Source organism: Symphalangus syndactylus, chromosome 18, assembly GCF_028878055.3.
Source record: "Symphalangus syndactylus isolate Jambi chromosome 18, NHGRI_mSymSyn1-v2.1_pri, whole genome shotgun sequence".
NCBI lineage: Eukaryota > Metazoa > Chordata > Mammalia > Primates > Hylobatidae > Symphalangus > Symphalangus syndactylus.
Window position 1 is genome coordinate 29,829,768 of NC_072440.2, and position 19,191 is coordinate 29,848,958.

At 42.2% G+C, this 19,191-nt stretch overlaps 1 protein-coding gene across 5 annotated transcripts in view; it reads right to left on the reverse strand.

Moving 5' to 3' along the window:
* Positions 1-19,191, reverse strand: part of MCCC2 (methylcrotonyl-CoA carboxylase subunit 2) — a 113,249-nt gene that overhangs the window by 80,984 nt on the left and 13,074 nt on the right. For all 5 annotated transcript variants that reach the window (XR_008652388.2, XM_055251991.2, XM_055251990.2 and 2 more), the window contains exons 5-6: positions 16,621-16,748; positions 14,786-14,898 (exon numbers count right to left, since the gene is read on the reverse strand). Coding sequence is in view for 4 of the 5 variants with exons in the window: in XM_055251991.2 (XP_055107966.1) it covers positions 14,786-14,898; positions 16,621-16,748 (241 nt within the window). In the remaining variant the exon portion in view is untranslated. The remainder of the gene's footprint in view (positions 1-14,785; positions 14,899-16,620; positions 16,749-19,191) is intronic.

A 19,191-nucleotide genomic window follows, 5' to 3' on the forward strand; every position in this document is an offset into this window, starting at 1 on the left:
ATTTTATGGGCTTTCTTTTTCAAGTTTCTGTGGGAAGCAAAGGACACAATTTTACCTTAGCAGCCTGTTCTCTGTACCAGAACACCGAGTTCAGCTCAAACTATTTCAGTATCCAAAAAGAAATACAGTCAAGGAACTTACAGAAGAGTCACAGTGATGTGAAATCGAAAAGGGAACAGTTTTCAAAAATAATACCTAAAGAACTAAGCAGGCATGGCAGAGTCCCATGAAAACAACCAGAGAGCAAAAGGAGGAGAAAGAAAGCAACTGTCAGCAAGAATTCAAAGACCAAGATGAGGGAGGCAGGTCGGGGAGGAAACAGAGGAAGAGGAATTATTGTGTTGAGATGTAGTTAGACAGGCTGGGCACAGTGGCTCATGCCTGTAATCCCAGCACTTTGGGAGGTCGGGGTGGGTGGATCACTTGAGGTCAGGAGTTCAAAACCAGCCTGGCCAACATGGTGAAAACCAGTATTTACTAAAAATACAAAAATTAACTGGATGTGGTGGTGCATGCCTGTAAACCCAGCTACTCAGGAGGCTGAAGCAGGAGAATCACTTAACCTGGGAGGCGGAGGTTGCACTGAGCCGAGATCACACCACTGCACTCCAGCCTGGGAGACAGATCAAGACTCCGTCTCAAAAAAAAAAAAAAAAAAAAAAAGAAAGAAAGCAGGGGGTGGGTGTGGTGGCTCATGCCTGTAATCGCAATACTTTGGAAGGCCGAGGTGGGCGGATCACCTGAGATCGGGAGTTCGAGACCAAACTGACCAACATGGAGAAACCTCGTCTCTACTAAAAATACAAAATTAGCCAGGCATGGTGGTGCATGCCTGTAATTGCAGCTACTCGGGAGGCTGAGGCAGAATGGCTTGAACCCGGGAGGCAGAGGTTGCGGTAAGCCGAGATCACACCATTGCACTCCAGCCTGGGCAACAAGAGCAAAACCCTGTCTCAAAAAAAAAAAAAAAAAGAAAAAGAAAGGAAGAAAGAAATGTAGTAAGACAAGGGTGAGAGAAATGAAACTAAATGCCATCATACCATCTACTACAGACTGAATGTTTGCGTCTCCTCGGAACTCATCTATTGAAGCCCTGTTCCCCAGTGTGATGGTATGTGGAGGCAGAGGCCTTTGCGGAGTAATTTGGTGAGATGAAGTCATGAGGTAGGGCCCCCCTCCCCACGGGATTAGTGCCCTTATAAGGAAGAGACAGGAGGTCTCTTTGGTCACCATGTGAGAACATAGTCAGGAACAGGGCCCTGACCAAGACCCAGGCCATGCTCGTACACTTATCTCTGGGGACTTCCAGCCTCCAGAGTTGTGAGAAATAAATGTCTGTTTTTTAAGACACCCAGTAGTCTATGATAATTTGGTATAGCAGCTGGAAATGACTAAGACACCATTTGAGTAGGGGAAGAAGGATGGAAGAGAGATCTAGAAAAGTATCACAAGGGAATAGCTGACAAATTATTAGCATATCTACTTCCGGGAATTTTACCATATGGCTAAGGGCACTTCCGACACGTTTCTCCACAGTTCCTCAACAACCGAGGAAACCAGCAATCCACCTCTCTGACACTAGCTACACAAGCTCAGAAAAGGACAGGAGATTCTGGTAACCAGGCTTTCAAAATGGTCCCCCCAAACCCATGACTTGGTATTCACATTCTGTGCAGTTCCTTCCTCTTGAATATGTGGTGGCTCCAGTGACTCGCTTGTAATAAAGAGAATATGGCAAGTGATGGATTGTCACCTCTGTGGTGAGGCCATGAGAAACTGTCCACCATCCTGCTGGCCCTCTTGCTCTTGCTGGCCCTCTTTCTTGTCTTCTCACTCTCTCGCTTTGATGAAGCCACGTGACATGCTGTGAGATGCTCCAGGGAGAGGCTGTATGGCAAGCAACTGAGGAAGGCCTCTGGCCAGCAGCTCGTAAGAAACTGAGGCCTGCAAAGTGCTGGACCCTGCCAACAGCCATGGGAGTGAGCCAGGAAGTGGGTCCTTCCTGGTCAAGCTCCGAGATGACTGCAGCCACGTGAGAGACCCAGAGCTACACTGCGCCCAGACTCCCAACCCACAGAAACTGCCAGATAATCAATGTGTCTTGTTTTACACCACACAAGTTTTGGGACAATTTGTTCTGCTACAATAGGACAATTAATACAGAGATCAAAAAACATCTACCTTAAGTGACTACAATTGAAGTGCATCTGAAGACTTGAGACAGACTTTGTTTGGAAGTACTTTTCTATTGTTGTTCTTCAAAGAACCTATCTAAGCTGTTCAACTATTCCAGAGATGGCAGACAATATGTAGAACTTTTTTTTTCTTTTTTCACGAACAGTTTATGAAACATACTGCAGAAATATGTACAACTTTCTGTGCCATCCCAGAGAGCGAAGGAAAATCAGGAGCAAGACATGGAAACCATGTTAGCCAGGATGGTCTCAATCTCCTGACCTCGTGATCCGCCCGCCTCAGCCTCCCAAAGTGCTGGGATTACAGGCATGAGCCACCGCGTCCACCTTGAAATGCATTTTTAAAATAAGCCAAGCAGGGTAGCACACACCTGTAATCCCAGCTACTCGGGAGGCTGAGGCAAGAAGACTGCTTGAAGCCAGGAGTTCCAGACCAGGAAACCATCATGTTAAGTGAAAGAAGCCAGTCACAAAAGACTACTTATCATATATGATTCCCTTTACATGAAATGTCCAGAACAAGCAAATCTATAGACAGAAAGTAGCATAGTGGTGGCCTAGGGCTGCAGGGGACTGGGTAGAAATGGGGAGTGACTGCTATCGGGGGAATTAAAATATTCTAAAATTGATTCATTCAACTCTGTGAATATCCTAAAAGCCATTGAATTGCACACATCAAATGGGTAAGTTACATGATATTTGACTTATATCTCAACAAAGCTGTTGTAAAAAAAAATTTAATAAGAGTCAAAAAAATAAGTACAAAGGAGTCAAAATTCTCAAACAAGTATCTAATAGGCAAAATCTTGTTTTTATTTCTAATTTATAGGGGTACATAGTAGGTCTATATATTTATGGGGTACCCGAGTTTTGTTTTTTGTTTTCTTTTTTAGTAGCGATGGCGTTTTGCCATGTTGCATTCATCTGTGGTACAACAAAGACGTTACATCAGCCTACACTGGACAAAGCTCACTGGACAAGTGATCTGAAACCCTAGAAAGAAAATTCTGTGGCATTCTCCACTAAGAGGACACTGAAAGGATATAAGATGCATGACCAGAAACTTGGCCCAGGCTGGTCCTGAACTCCTGTGCTCAAGCGATCCTCCCACCTTGACCTCCCAAAGTGCTGGGATTACAGGCATGAGGCACCACACCCAGCCAGAGATGTTTTGATACAGGCATGCAATGTGAGATAAGCACATCATGAAGAATGGGTATCTATCCCCTCAAGCATTTATCCACTGAGTTGTAACAATCCAATTACACACTTTAAGTTACTTTAAATGTGCACTTATTATCATTGACTACAGTCATCCAGTTGTGCTATCAGATAGTAGGTCTTACTCATTCTTTCTTTTTTTTTTGTACCCATTAACCATCCTCACATTCCCTCAACCTCTACTCCCATTCCCAGCCTCTGGTAATCAACAGGCAAAATCTTAATATTGCTAAAAGCAAACTCTGATGACAGAAATAAAAATTAAATTAAAAAACAGAGATAAAAGAGCTCACTAATTAATGATTAGTCACTGTCACGCAATGTCATACAATCTCTTCTCTCTTTTTGTTTTGAGACTCTGTTGCCCAGGCTGGAGTGCAGTGGCACAAACACAGCTTACTGCAGCCTTGACTTCCTGGGCTCAAGAGATCCTCCCACCTCAGCCTTCTGAGTAGCTGGGACTACAGGTGCACCACCATGCCCAACTAATAATCCTTGTCATTTAGTTCTGAGTCATTCACTTACTCACAAAAGGTGACAAAGTGAATGGAACAAGAGTTCTGCCACTGTGTCTGCTTTTTTTTTTTTTTTTTTTTTTTGAGATGAGGCCTCCCAATATTGCCTAGGTAGCACTCCTGGGCTCAAGCAATCCTCGTACCTCTCAGCATCCTAAGAAGCTGGGAGTACAGGCATGAGCCACCATGCCCAGCTGTATCTGCTTCTTCCTATATCTGCTTCTTCCTCTCACAAAGCACAGGGATCCCAGGGCCAAACAGCATTAACAACTTGCCATGTCCCAAAGCATTCACTGGTGGTACCACAAAGACGTTACATGAGGACACTGAAAAGACATAAGATGCATGACCAGAAACTTTCCTGACCAGACTCAGAGGCAGAGATTTGGCTTGTGATGTGGCACAACACAGGCATTGTACCAGGACAGACATCACAGGGACCTGCATCTGCATCGGGACAGAGGTGAACTCCAAAGAACTCCACCGAGAGGCTACCATCCACCCAGTCACCAGTGAGGTGGGCCTGCTCTGTGACAGGAACAAAGAGAGAGATCACTCTTGCAAGGTGAGGTGATTCTAAGACTTGAATCAAGAGTAAGAACGTGCAAGAAGGATGAGGATGAGACATACCTGACAGTAACAATTCTTGTCATCCCCTCCACAGAAGGCACAGGCAACATTTCTGAGCAAAAGCAAATGAGATGCTACAAAACAGAGGTAATCATCTGGAAAAGCTTTAGATTGAATTTCATTACCCTCCAGGTCTCGCCTAAACAAATAGCGACTGGGTCTCCTTGCACCCAAAGCAAATTACATATTGGAGGTCAGCAGCCTGCCCCATGGAAAGGGTCTCTGACAGAGAGCTAAGAGGTTTTTTATCTAATTCTGAAAAGCTAGGTGAACTCTAGACCTCAGTTCCTCCCTGCAAAATTGTAGAATACTATCCAATTCATAGAAATGCTGTGATAAATGTAATATAACTTGGAGGGAGAAAAAAGTTCCAACTGCTTGATAGAAAAGCCATTAAAAATATAATTTTTTTTATCTGTCACCTTACTTCTTTTTCAATTCAAAGTAGAAAGCAGATACTACTGCCCACATCCCATTTTTCCTGCCCCTACCTGAAGAGCCACCATTAAAAAATAAAAGCCGCAAAACATACATCTCAATTCAATAGCTGTCAAGAATTTAAGAACATTACCAACTATACTGACTGATCAATACCACTGATTTGATAGTAGTCATGCTTACCTATGCCAACTGGATAGACTGAAATGCACAAAGAATACAAAAAGTCAATCTTACCCAGTATGTTCTGTTTCTTCCTCAATCTTTTTGTCAGAGAGCCTCAAAGAAATCAGACAGTGATTGTGTTTCTCCTAGGCTCTATCCATCTCCAACAAAGGTTGAAATTCTTTTTTTTTTTTTTTTTTTTTTTGAGACAGAGTCTCGCTCTGTCGCCCAGGCTAGAATGCAGTGGTGTGATCTCGGCTCACTGCGACCTCCACCTCCCGGGTTCAAGCAATTCTACTGCCTCAGCCTCCCGGGCAGCTGGGACTACAGGCACGCACCACCACGCCCAGATAATTTTTTGTATTTTTAGTAGATATGGGGTTTCACCATGTTAGCCAGAATGGTCTAGATCTCCTGACCTTGTGATCCACCCACCTCGGTCTCTGGGATTACAGGTATGAGCCACCGCGCCTGCCTTGAAATGCATTTTTAAAACAAGCCAAGCAGGGTAGCACACACCTATAATCCCAGCTACTCAGAAGGCTGAGGCAGGAGAATTGCTTGAACCCAGGAGTTCAAGACCAGCCTGGGCAACATAATGAGACCTGTCTCGAAAAATAAATAAACAAATAAAACAACGAGAGGCCACATTAGCTCACGCCTATAATCCCAGCACTTTGGGAGGCCAAGGCAGAAAGATCCCCTGGGCCCAGAAGTGTGAGACCAGCCTGGGCAACACAGTGAGATTCCATCTCTACAAAAATAAAAATAAAAATTAGCCGGGCATGGTGGTATGCACCTGAAGTCCCAACCACTTGGGAGGCTGAGGCAGGAGGATCACTTGAACCTGAGAGGTCAAGGCCGCAGTGAGCTGTGATTGTGCTACTGCACTCAAGCTTGGGCAACAGAATGAGACCCTGTCTTTAAAAGAAAGAAAAAGGATGCAGTACCTATCCTAACTAAGCTCCTCAAAACAATTACCAAGGTCAAAACAGTGAAAACCAACAAGATACATTTCAAAAATAATAAGCTAAGGCAAGCGGGAAGGAAGAGGGAGGTAAGGTAGGGGGGAGAAAGGGAAACCTGAGAATAATTTTAAATATGTCTCCAAAAAGAAGGGAAAATAGGCAGAATACAACACAAAGGAAAAGAGAAAGGCCTGAGGAACTGCAACTAAGTGTGGTTAGATGAATGATGCCTATTTCAGAAGAAATAAACTGTTCATTCAAACAAAAACACCTTGTTGCTTATACTAAAACAAGAAAGAGAACCAATGCACCAGGGCAAAGATCAATCTACAGCAAACTAGACTATCAATAAATTATAAAAATGAAAAGTAATGTGAGACCTAAAGAAAACACACATGAAGATCCCACTTCTGAGGCGGATTCTAAGTCTCACACTTAAAAAGCCAGACATGGAAACCACAATCGGTGTCTTAGACTGTTTGCTGCTGCTATAACAGAATACCCAAGACTGAGTAATTTATATAGAAAAGAAATTTGGCTTGGCATAGTGGCTCATGCTTATAATCCCAACGCTTTGGGAAGCTGAGGTGGGAAGATCGCTTAAGCCAGGAGTTCAAGACCAGCCTGAGCAACAAGACTTCACCTCTACAAAAAAAAAAAAAGAGAGAGAAAGAAAATTTTAAAAAGAAATTTACTTTTCACAGTTCTGGAAGCTGGGAAATCCAAGAGCATGGCACTGGCATCTGACAGTCATCCCATGGTAGAACAGCAGAAGGTGGGAGGGCAAGAGAGGGCAGGAGTGTGTGAGACAGAGAGGAAAAGAAGGCCAAACTCCCACAGTGATAGCATTAATCCATCCATGAGGGCAGAGCTCTCATGACCTAATCACCTCCCAAAGGTGCCACCATTTAACGTCACCACAATGGCAACCATGTTTCCAACACATAAACTTTTGGGGGACACATTTAAACTGCACCACTGGGAAAATAAAAGAAGCACATTGCAAAGATCATCATGTCATCAGGCCTCAGATAGGGAGAAGGCCCAGAGAAGGCATTCTCATGACATGAGACTCAAAGAAGGACCACCAGACACCCACACATCAACTCTTTAAACTCCAGAAACAATTAAGGGGTCTTAAAACCTGCCATGAAGGAAAGATGAAACAGAAGAGAACATAAAGGTAAGCTCCTAGTTTAACTATCTTTTCTCCTTGAGAGCAAAAGAATATGTTGAAACCTGGAAGGTCTACAGTAATCTGTCCACAATTTTACAGCAGCAAAGATACAGAAAACGATAGAAGTATGATTGCCAATAGACATACTCTTTGAAATAAGTAGGTAAATGAATTTACAATGGGCAAGGCTAGTAACATTAAATAAATACCAACCTTGGAGAGAAAAACAACAACTAAATTTGAGTAAGGAAGCTGGTGCTTACTATCGAAATGAATACATAACATAATTGAAGTTAGAAGTGATTAATTTATATAATAAATATAAGGAATTGTTTTATCAGTCTGTCTAAACCAAAGTCTTAAATAAACAACAAAACAAACATTAAAATTAGGAAATAGAATCACTCAGTATCTATCATATTATAACTTTAATAGTTATAAGGAGATTTATCTTTTAATAAATATTAAGTAAGTACCATCTCAGGGAAATGTGTGAGGATATAAAAATTCATCTAAATTGTCCCTAATCTCAAGTAGCTAACAGACTAGTAGAGGAAATTAGTCCAGATATATCTAGATCAAAGGGATAAATGCCATTAGTAAGGTACAGTACAAGAACTATGGGAGCTAGGAGGAAGAAAAGATTACTTCTAGTAAAGGATTCTGGGATTTCCTTCAAAGGGTTGCATGTGAGATGTGTCTTGGAAGATGGGTTGGAGACTCAGACCCAGGAGGATGAGGGGAAAGAGGACCAGCATGGGCCTGAGCAGATGGTCAAAAAAGGCCATGGTATATATGGAGACCAGTGACTGCATCAGGTTGACTGCAGTTCAGGGCCCAGGAGCAATAAGGCTAGAAAGTTAGGTTGAAATCCAATCACATGGGGGCTTAAGTATAGGGCTAAGAAGTATGAGCATTGTTTTGTAGCAAATAGTAACGGGGGGCCACATAAAGAGTAACCTTGCAGCATGTGTCCACTGTATGGGAAAGGATAGACTAGGCAGGCAGGGACACCAGCCAAGCGAGGCTAGAGCCACAGTCTAGTGGTAACAAAGGCCTGAGCTACCTCTGGGGGTGACAGTAGGAAGAGAGTGGAGAGGACCGACCCAAAGGTAAAACCAACAGGACTCATCAGGGTATTCGGCAAAGGCTTAGGATGTGTTGGCTTTGTGCCTGGCATCAGAGCAACTGCCGGGGATACAAAAATGACAAAGATGTATATTTTTGATCTAAAAGGATTAAGTAAGGGAAAATGCAGAGAAAAGAGCCAAGGATTTCATCAAGTCCTAGAGAAAGAGCAAGGTAGTGCTAGCAGTAGATGGGAACTCAGGTGAAGGAACAAATGAGTAGGGGAAGTTAACGTGTTCAATGTGTAGTTTGAACCTAAGTCTGAAAAGACAGAGGAAAAAGTGTTTTTCCTACCATCTGACACAGTCACTCAATACCTCTGACACCAGATATGCGGGGGTATTTCTCCACACACCAAGCAGTTCTCCAGCAGACACCAGCTGTCCTCTAATCCAATTCAGTTCTTACACTGTCTACTTAGAGACAGCATCAGATCCCACAGACTGAGGGCTCAGTCCCACAAGATGGCCCTCACTTCAGATGCCAATCCACAAGGAGCAGGTTGTCACCTATATTTCTGATTGACTGTAAATCGGGGCTGCCACTACCCATCCTTGGGTTTGATTAATTTACAAGAGTGGCCCACAGAACTCAGGGAAACACTTTACTTACGTTTACTGGTTAGGAAGGGTATCATAAAGGATACAGATGAACAGCCAGATGCAAAGATACATAAGGTGAGTCTGCAAAGGTCCTGAGTGCTGGAGCTTCTGTCCCCACGGAGTGGGAATGCACCACCTTCCTGGCACTTGGATGGGTTTGCCAGCTCAGATGCTCTCTGAACACCATAGTTTAGGGATTTTTATGGAGGCTTCATCACAGAGGCATGGTCAATTATTAACTCAATCCCCAGCCCCTCTCCCTCCCTGGAGGACAGGGCTGGGACTGAAAGCTCCAAGTTTATGGTCATGGCTTGGTCTTTCTGGTGACCAGCACCATCCAGGAGCCCACTAAGAGTCGCCTCATCAGAATAAAAGATGCTCCTATCACCCAGGAAATTCCAAGGGATTTTGGAGCTCTGTGACAAGAATTGGGGTCAAAGACCAAATCATAAAACAAAAGATTCTTCTAGTACCCCTATCTACAAGGGTATTAGGAACTCTGTCTGAGGAACTGGAGCAGACACCAAATATTGGAACAAAAGAGCCTCCTAGTGCCCCTACTGCTCAGAAACTTATAAGGATTTTAGGAGCTGTGTTCCTGGAACGGGGAACAGAGATCAATGTGTATATTTCTTACTATTTCACGCTAAGGTACCAGCAGGAAATCGACTGAGAAAGCAGAACCCCTGAGGTTCAGAAGTAGAGATGTAGAGGGGGTCAAGACTAGAGAAAGATCAGGGAGATGACAGATAATGAGATCTGGCTAAATCGTTAAAATAAATAAATAAATAAGGGCACCCCAGTGGCATGAAGCATAAGGAGAATTTCAGGAAAAGGAAAAAAATGATGATACCAAGAGGCTGTGCAGAGTGGGAATCTGGTCTCTAGGCTGGTGAAACTCTCGTAGGGCATGGAGGTTTGAAGGAGTGAGCAGTTAGAAATGAAGACACTGTGCCAATCCTTAAGAATGTTGGCTGGGCGCAGTGGCTCACGCCTATAATCCTAGCACTCTGGGAGGTCGAGGTGGGTGGGTCATCTTAGGTCAGGAGTTCAAGGCCAGCCTGGCCAACATAGTGAAACCTCATCTCTACTAAAAATACAAAAGTTAGTCAGGTGTGGTGGTGCATGCCTGTAGTCCCTGCTACTAGGGAGGCTGAGGCAGGAGAATTGCTTGAACCCAGGAGGCGGAGGTTGCAGTGAGCCGAGATCGTGCCACTGCACTCCAACCTGGACGACACAGTGAGACTCCATCTCAAAGGGGGTAAAAAAAATGTAGCCACCCAGGTAGGGAGAAAAGCTTCAAAAACAGCAGAAGGTAAGAAAAGGTCTTTATCTTTTGGCATCATTTTGGTGTTCTTTTTTTGTTTCCTTTAAAGAAAAGGTATCAACGTGATTTTGGGGTATGAGAAGAAAAATAAGCAGATAAAAAAATTGTTTTTTCATTTTTAAAAGGTGGGGTCTGGGCTGGACACAGTGGCTCATACCTGTAATCCCAGCACTTTGGGAGACCAATGCGGGCAGATCACTTGACCTCAGGAGTTCGAGACCAGCCTGGGCAACATAGTAAAACCCCATCTCTACTAAAAATACAAAAATTAGCTGGGCATGATGGCATGTGCCTATAGTCCCAGCTACTCAGGAGGCTGAGGCAAGAGAATCCCTTGAGCCTGGGAGGCAGAGGTTGCAGTGAGCCAATATTGCACGCCACTGCACTCCAGCCTGGGAACAGAGCAGGACTCCATCTCAAAAAAAAAAAAAAAAAGAGAGAGAGAGAGAGATGGGGTCTCACTATGCTGGCCATGTTAGGTCTTAAACTCCTGGCCTCAAGCAATCTACCACCTCAGCCTCCCAAAGTGCTAGGATTAGAGGTGTGAACCACCGTGCCTTGCCCAAGAAAATTAATTAGAGTAAGAGAAAGGGAATAAATGATGAAGCAAAAAAGAGAGGTTAGTATTAAAATCATAAATGACAGGTTTAGATTTTGAAAAAAGGAGAAACATAGCCTGACATCTTCAGTGCAGATATCAGGTTTAGGCTCATATATTCAGGAAAGGCTCAGAAAAGATACTATGGAAACTTAAAAACACGGTTCATAAAAATATGAGAAGGCAAACCTTAACCCTAAACCTCCTTTCCTATTTAAGGGAAATAGAAAAAAATAAAGGCTAAGAGAAGTAGCTCAAAGAAATACTGATATGTGTGTGTGTGTATATTATATATGTTATACATAATATGAACCATATATATATAATATGAACTATATAATATGAATTAGATATATAATATGAACCTCTTGGAATTTAAAAAGAAATTTATTATCATATATTGAGTCTCCATAGTATCTTTTCTGACCCTTTCCTGAATATATGAGCCCTAAACCTGAAATCTGCACTGAAGATGTCAGGCTATGTGTGAGCACTTTTCTTCATACTGAAAACACTAGTACTTACTCCATCTTCCTTCTTTGATATATTATATATTATAAATATATGTACATTTTCTTGAGACAGTGTCTCATTCTGTCACTCAGGCTGGAGTGCAGCGGTACAATCATGGCTTACTGAAGCCTCAACCTCCTGGGCTAAGTAATCCTTCTGCCTCAGCCTCCCAAACAGCTAGGACCACAGGTGTGTGCCCAGGCTGGTCTCACCTGGGCTCAGGCAATCCTCCTGCCTTGGCCTCTCAAAGTACTGGGATTACAGGCATGAGCCACCATGCCCAGCCCTAATATTTTTTAAAAAACAAAAACAAAATAAGTAAAAGGAAGATAGACATTCAGTCAAATGCCCTTCAGACATTTTGAGTTTTTTATCATAAGCAGGGATTGCTTATTCCAAGAAGTATGTACACTTTTGATTTTTAAAAGATCTGATTTTAAAGCACTTTAAACTTCAAAATTCCACAGGAATAGAGACTCCACCTGGCAGCAGAAAGACGCAGCAAAGAACATGTTAGATGACAGGGGGCTATAGTGCTTAAATAGTAGCCTCCCCCAACAAAAGATAAAAAGATATAGCCATATCCTAACCCCCAGAATCTGTAAAGGTGGTCTCATTTGGGAAAGGAATCTTTGCAGATATAATTAAGAATCTTGTGGATTACCTGGGTGGTCCCTAAATCCAATGGCAAGTGCTCTTATAAGACAGAGAAGGAGAAGACGCAAATACCCAGAGAAGGTCATGTGAAGATGGAGGCAGACATGGGAGGGAGGTAGCCATAAGCCAGGGGAATACCTGGAGCCACCAAGAGCTGGAAGAGGCTAGAAAAGGAACAGAATGTCCCCTGGAAGCACAGCCCCGCTGCTGCCTTGACTGCAGAGTTATGGCTTCCAGAACTTCACAGAATAAATTTCTGTTAGCCAAGCGTTGTGGCTCACGCCTATAATCCCAGCTACTCGCAAGGCAAAGGTGGGAGGATCATCTGAGGCCAAGAGTTCAAGACCAGCCGGAGCAACATACCAAGACATTCATCTCTAAATAAATACATAAATTTCTGTTGTTTTAAGCCACTCAATTTGTGATAATTTGTTACAACAGCCCTAGGAAACTAATAAAAGGTAAGCTATAAAAATTATAACACCAGGCCCAGCATGTTGGCTCAGGCCTGTAATCCCAGCACATTGGGAGGCTAAGGCAGAAGGATTGCTTGAGGCCAAGAGTTTGAGACCAGCCTGGCCAACACACAAGATCCTGTTTCTCTAAAAGAAAAAATTATAATACCAGATTAAATGGAGACCACAATATGAATTTCATATAGATAATGCAACGGCCATCTGTGCAAAAGTAAGCAAAGCCAAAGTTTCTATTTAGATAAATAAAGCATATAGGTAGGCAAGGTCACTGTGTAACAGTAAAATATACCATAAACAATTACAACCAACTATGTTGACAGAAAATCAAAAAGATATATAATAATTGCAAGTATAGATTACTCAGAATATTAATAAAAATATTACAAACTTAAGAAATCCAATAAAGAAATGAAAACACAATAGCGGCATCTGTATTATAAATATTCCAACCATGCAAAAAAAATTACAGAATAACAAACATCCATTAGCCTAATACCTAGTCTTAATAAATCTTGACATTAAGCAAAATTTACTTCAGATCATCTTTTTAAGGAATAAAGTATTTGGCCGGGCGCGGTGGCTCACGCCTGTTATCCCAGCACTTTGGGAGGCCAAGGCGGGCAAATCACGAGGTCGGCGGATCACGAGGTCAGGAGATCGAGACCATCCTGGCTAACGCGGTGAAACCCTGTCTCTACTAAAAATTCAAAAAATTAGCCGGGCATGGTGGTGGGCGCCTGTAGTCCCAGCTACCCAGCCTCATGAGGCTGAGGCAGGAGAATGAGTGAACCCAGGAGGCAAAGCTTGCAGTGAGCCAAGGTTGCGCCACTGCACTCCTGCCTGGGCAACAGAGCAAGACTCCATCTCAAAAAAAATAAATAAATAAAAGGAATAAAGTATCTGAGATATAGGTGAAGCGCCTATCTACCTCCTACCTCATCCCTGTCTCCTCCTTCTCGCCTCAGAGGCAACCACTGTTCTAAAGCTGAGTGTATCACTCCCATGTGCATGTTTATACACAAATAATATACAGTAGGATTTGATGTATTTAACCTTTACATACATAGTAATTAGCCATATATTGATTCTACTATTTTTTTTACTCAATCTACTTTTTGAGACTTATGTTGACAGATGCAATTTTAGTTCATTCCTTTTAACAGATAAAAACTGTATTATTAATCTCCCATTAATGGACAGTTAGGTTATTCTCTAACTTTTGCTCTAACAAACAATGCTACAATGAACTTTTCTTTTCTTTTTCTTGAGACAGGGTCTTATTCTGTTTCTCAGGCTGGAGTGCAGTGGTGCAACCACAGCTCGCTGTAGACTCAAACTCCCAGGCTCAAGTGATCCTCCTACCTCAGCCTCCTGAAAGCTGGAACCACAGGCATGTGCCACACCACACTTGGCTAATTTTGTATTTTTTTGTAGAGACGGGGCTCCCTATGTTGCCCAGGCTGGTCTCTCACTCCTGGACTCAAGTGATCCTCTCACTTCAGCCTCCCAAAGTGCTGGGATTTCAGGCACAAGTCACAGTGCCTGGCCATCAACTATTCTTCTAAGTATCTCTTCATACATATATTAGATTTTCCCTAGGGTATAGCCCTAGAAAAGAAATTACTGGAGCCCTTTCTTTTTAAACCCTGTTTTCCTTTTACAAACCCGTTCTTTGTTTGTTTGAGATGGAGTCTTGCTCTGTCGCCAGGCTGGAGTACAGTGGCACGATCTCAGCTCACTGCAACCTCTGCCTCCCAAGTTCAAGCAATTCTCCTGCCTCAGTCTCCCAAGTTGCTGGGACTACAGGCATGTGCCACCACACCCAGCTAATTTTTTGTATTTTTAATAGAGACAGGGTTTCACCGTGTTAACCAGGATAGTCTCAATCTCCTGACCTTGTGATCTGCCCACCTCGGCCTCCCAAAGTGCTGGGATTCCAGGTGTGAGCCACTGCGCCTGGCCTAAAACCTGTTTTAATAATCTTATTACAATATAGGAGTATTCCTATAGTTAATAAAAAGCTCTAATTGGAGACAACCTTTAGATACTCTCTGTGGAAAAAGATTAGATTTTGTGTTAAATTCTGTTTTACTTTCAAGCCATCCCAGAGTACCTAATTCGTAAAGATATTTGGAGTAAAAAGCACCACTGTACACTTCATTCATGAAAAATTACCTGTGCAATATTTTTAGAAGACATAATTGCCTGATTATAGAATGTACGGCCAAAGTGGTCTCGATCTGCAAACACATCTGCTTGTCGAGGTAAGTATGCTCCTCCCGAATCAACTGAAGACAAGGAAAATGAGAAACATAAGCATCTCTATGAACAAAATGTGCTACACAGAGGGAAACTTGTATCAATGACAGCATCAGTTCTTAATCACATTCACAAAAAACTTGTCCTGTCTTTCTAAACTATTATAAAGCCTCGTTCTCCAAACCCCCAATGCAGCCAAAAGGATTCATTGCCCCAAACCCATTAGGCTTTCCTACCCCTGTGCAAAATTCTCCTCGAAATGTTTAGAACATTCTCTCCTTTGAGGACCAGCTAAAGCCCCAGAAACATCATAAATTCTTAAAGAGTTAAGGTGGAAAAGTATCTTTCCTTCTTCTAAACCAATACAAAAGCCATCTACAGAATTCATATAATAATTTATACATATTGCCTTCTGATACTGTTTTTATTGCAGATTGGAGTGGTGGGTACACAGGTCAGCTGCGTTCAAAGCAGAGCTCATGACTTCACAGCTGCGTGATTACAGGTGTGTTTCCTAGCCATCCTATGCCCCAGTTTCCTTACCCATGAAATGAAGATAACAAAAGGAGCCATATCATATATTAGGATGACTTGAAAAATGTATAGAAAGCACTTAGTTCAGAATCTACAACCATTAAGTCTTTTGTTGGTTGCACATTATATGCTGTGTCCAATTCATTATGAGCTTGCTGAAGACAGAGACAACAAAATCCTCCTCACTGTATCCCCTATAATGACCGGCACAGCACCTGCAAGCAGCTGGGCCTCATTTGCTGTTTTCTCTATGTGCAGAGCAGTTCGTATTGTGAGTTAATCAGGTAAATTCAACTTCACAGAAAAAAAGAAAACAAAAAATACCTCTACATCAGTACTGTTCAAATACCTGCATACATGAACAACATATGTTGGAATTTTACCAGACTAACCCAGTATTAGGAAAAGCCCATTTTTTTTTTTTTTTTTTTTTTTGAGACACAGTCTCTCTCTGTCACCCGGGCTGGAGTACAGTGGCGCGATTTCGGCTCACTGCAAGCTCCGCCTCCCAGGTTCACACACCATTCTCCCACCTCAGCCTCCCAAGTAGCTGGGACTACAGGTGCCTGCCACCACGCCCGGCTAATTTTTTGTATTTTTTTTTTAGTAGAGATGAGGTTTCACCATGCTAGCCAGGATGGTCTCCATCTCCTGACCTCATGATCCACCCTCCTCAGCCTCCCAAAGTGCTGGGATTACAGGTGTGAGCCTCTGCGCCCAGAGGAAAGGCTCATTTTAAACTGCTTTGCTTTCAGGTTCTTTGATTTAAATGTGTTTTAATTTCAAATATAAGTTTACTTTCATTGGAAATTAACTTTACTTTAAATTACATCTGCTCAAATTATATAATACTTGCACATTTAATGCAGTACCTGGCACTCAAGAGCTCTACAAATATTTGCTACTATTTTTTTCATAGTATGATCCATAAAGTTAAAAGAAAAACAGGATCTAGAGAACAAAAAAACCACACAACATGTAGAGAAAAAAAACTGGCATGCATCAAAATGTATGAGTATTATGCACTAGTACTATGAACAGTTCTTGTTTTACTTTCCCCCAGAGTTTTCAGCAAAGAACCTGTGTTTCCTTTATAATTATGGGAGAAATCAACAGGTTTTTAAAATACCCATCCCAAATGTAATACATACAGCCTTCCAAACTATCTTGCATTTTACCAGCTAATAATAGTTTATTTTACCACTCTTGTGACTTACCCAAGTAGATGCAGGGGAGCCTGTTTTGCATGGCAATTTCTTGTGCCCGTAATTGTTTTTTCACAGTCACTGGGTAGTAGGTACCTCCTTTGACGGTGGCATCATTGGCAATAATCATGCATTCTACTCTGAAAGGCAGAAATTTCATTGGAGAGCGAATTTAAGAGATTTCTTCAAAACTAATTACACTCATTACAAGACACCCCAATACAACCTTCAACTTCTAGTACATATCACTATTAACATCCATTAGCAGACAGCAGTCTTAGGATATAAATGCAAGCTTTAATCACAGTTCACATATTAATTTATATAATACAAAACAATTACTTTTAACAAGTTTATAAACTCATACTTGGTTTTTGAAGAGTCATCAGTCCTAGATTAGTAATAAAAAACTAACAACCTAAGCCATGTGTCATAATGGTTCTTTGAATGAAAGGGTCCTAACAAGATGAAAATAATAATGAAAAAATAATCCAAGTCTCAAGGGAAAAGAATTCTCTCATAACATAATAAACTTCAAAGTCTCCTTTTAGGAGGGTATTTTGCAAAAATGAAAACTGACCTTTAGTACTAAGATTTATTTTTTGTATTCTCGTTCTTCAACATTACAGCCCCATGGTTTTCTATAAAACTAAAAGTAGTCTAAAATATAACGTTCATCTTACGTAAAGTCAGAATGAATGCAAACTTTAATATACTAAAAACACATGAAAGGTATCCTGAGTCATCAACAGTGCCCTTTCTCACCAAAACCAGTTTATTGGGTATGAGTCACAAAGAGCAGGGCGGCCGACAACCACGGCTGGTTGGGGAAACTGCACAGCACTGGCCGGAAACCTTAAGGTCAGAGGTGCCCTTGATATCTGAGATGACAACAGTGTGCTCTTTACAAAATTCCATTTTCTTTGTTTCTGATGTTTGTGTTACCTCACTTTATGCTGCCTACAACTCTAAGAGTGAGTCATTAAATCCCTGCTGAAAACAGAGAATGGCAACTGGACACCCAGCACAGGCTAGTGTTGGGCTTCTCATACTAAGATATGTGGCCAGCAGGGCTCACCACAAGACAAAAAGGACTCTTCTTTGAGAATCAATTTTATTCCCTGGGTCATATAAAACCTTTTTCTGCACTGCAATGAACATTTTATAGAGTAGAATGCAAACTTTTAATGATTTAACATTAAGCGAACTAGACTTCAAAGGAAATGTAGGCTTCTCATAGGTTGCTGGGCCATAACCTCACACTCCAGAGTGTGTGCTCATACTTCCTACCACTGGGGGTGCTATGCTAGAAAGTTTAAGAAGCTCTGGTACTGGAAAGAGGCCGGGCTGTGAAGTCAGACAAAGTTAGACTGAAATTCTGGCTCTGCCAACTTGTTAGTTATGTGACCATGGACAAGGGACATAGCCATATCTGCTTGTCTATTAAAGGTCACAGACTTGTTACAGAATGAGAAATCAAGTTGGCCCACAAAAATACTAGATTGTATATCTATTGGTTTTGCCTGCCCAGCATCTATTATTTTGGCAACAAAACTAAACCTTCTCTCAGAAACTGCCTCTTATCTTTAATCCAGGTGGGTCAAGTAGGACTGACCCCAGAGCCTGCCTTAAACGGGGGCACAGGGACCAGGTCTTTCTACCCAGAGTTCCCACTGAGGCTCGGCAATGGGACAGGCTCTAAGCCTAAGCGGATCTTGCCTTCCACTGCAGCTGCTAAACTTATAGAATATAAACCAGGAACTGCCTATAACCATCGCTGCCTCTGCATTTAGAGAGGCTGCCTAGAAACAAAGCCGACACACAGCAAGTCAGGGCCAGGAGGAGAAAACAGCCTGGGACCTAAGATCATTTGAGCTCCCAGATCCAGCCATGCCCAGACTCACCAGGTAAGAGAATCAATATATTCTCTTTATTGCTTAATTTGAGCAAACCCAGCTCATCTGTCATTTGTCAGAGAAAGAGTAGTGATGATACAAACCGTTCAACAACAATTTTTATGTAAGAAAGGTCAATTTGAACTATGATGAAGGCCAGGGCAGTGGCTCATGCTTGTAATTCCAGCACTTTGGGAGGCCGAGGCAGGAAGATCATTTGATGCCAGGAGTTTGAGGCTACAGTAAGCTATGATCATGCCACTGCACTCTAGCCTGGGCAACAGAGTAAGACCCCAACTCAAAAAAAAAAATTATAATGATGTGCTAGCCTATATTCAACATCGTTTGAGCCCAGAAGTTCGAGATTAGCCTAGGCAACAGAGCGAGACACCGTCTCTAAAAAGAACAAAAAAGGAAAAAAGAAAGAATTTATAATTAAGTGCTACTTTATACCTATTAAATGACTGAATTTTTTTCAGCCATAATATCCAATACTAGAGCATCTCTAGTGAAAAGATAAAGACTGGTCTCCTTCCTTGCCCTTGTCTCCATGGAAAGAAATCTTTTTTTTTTTTTTGAAACGGAGTCTTGCTCTGTCACCAGGCTGGAGTGCAGTGGCTCCATCTCAGCTCACTGCAACCTCCGTCTCCCAGGTTTAAGCGATTCTCCTGCCTCAGCCTCCCGAGTA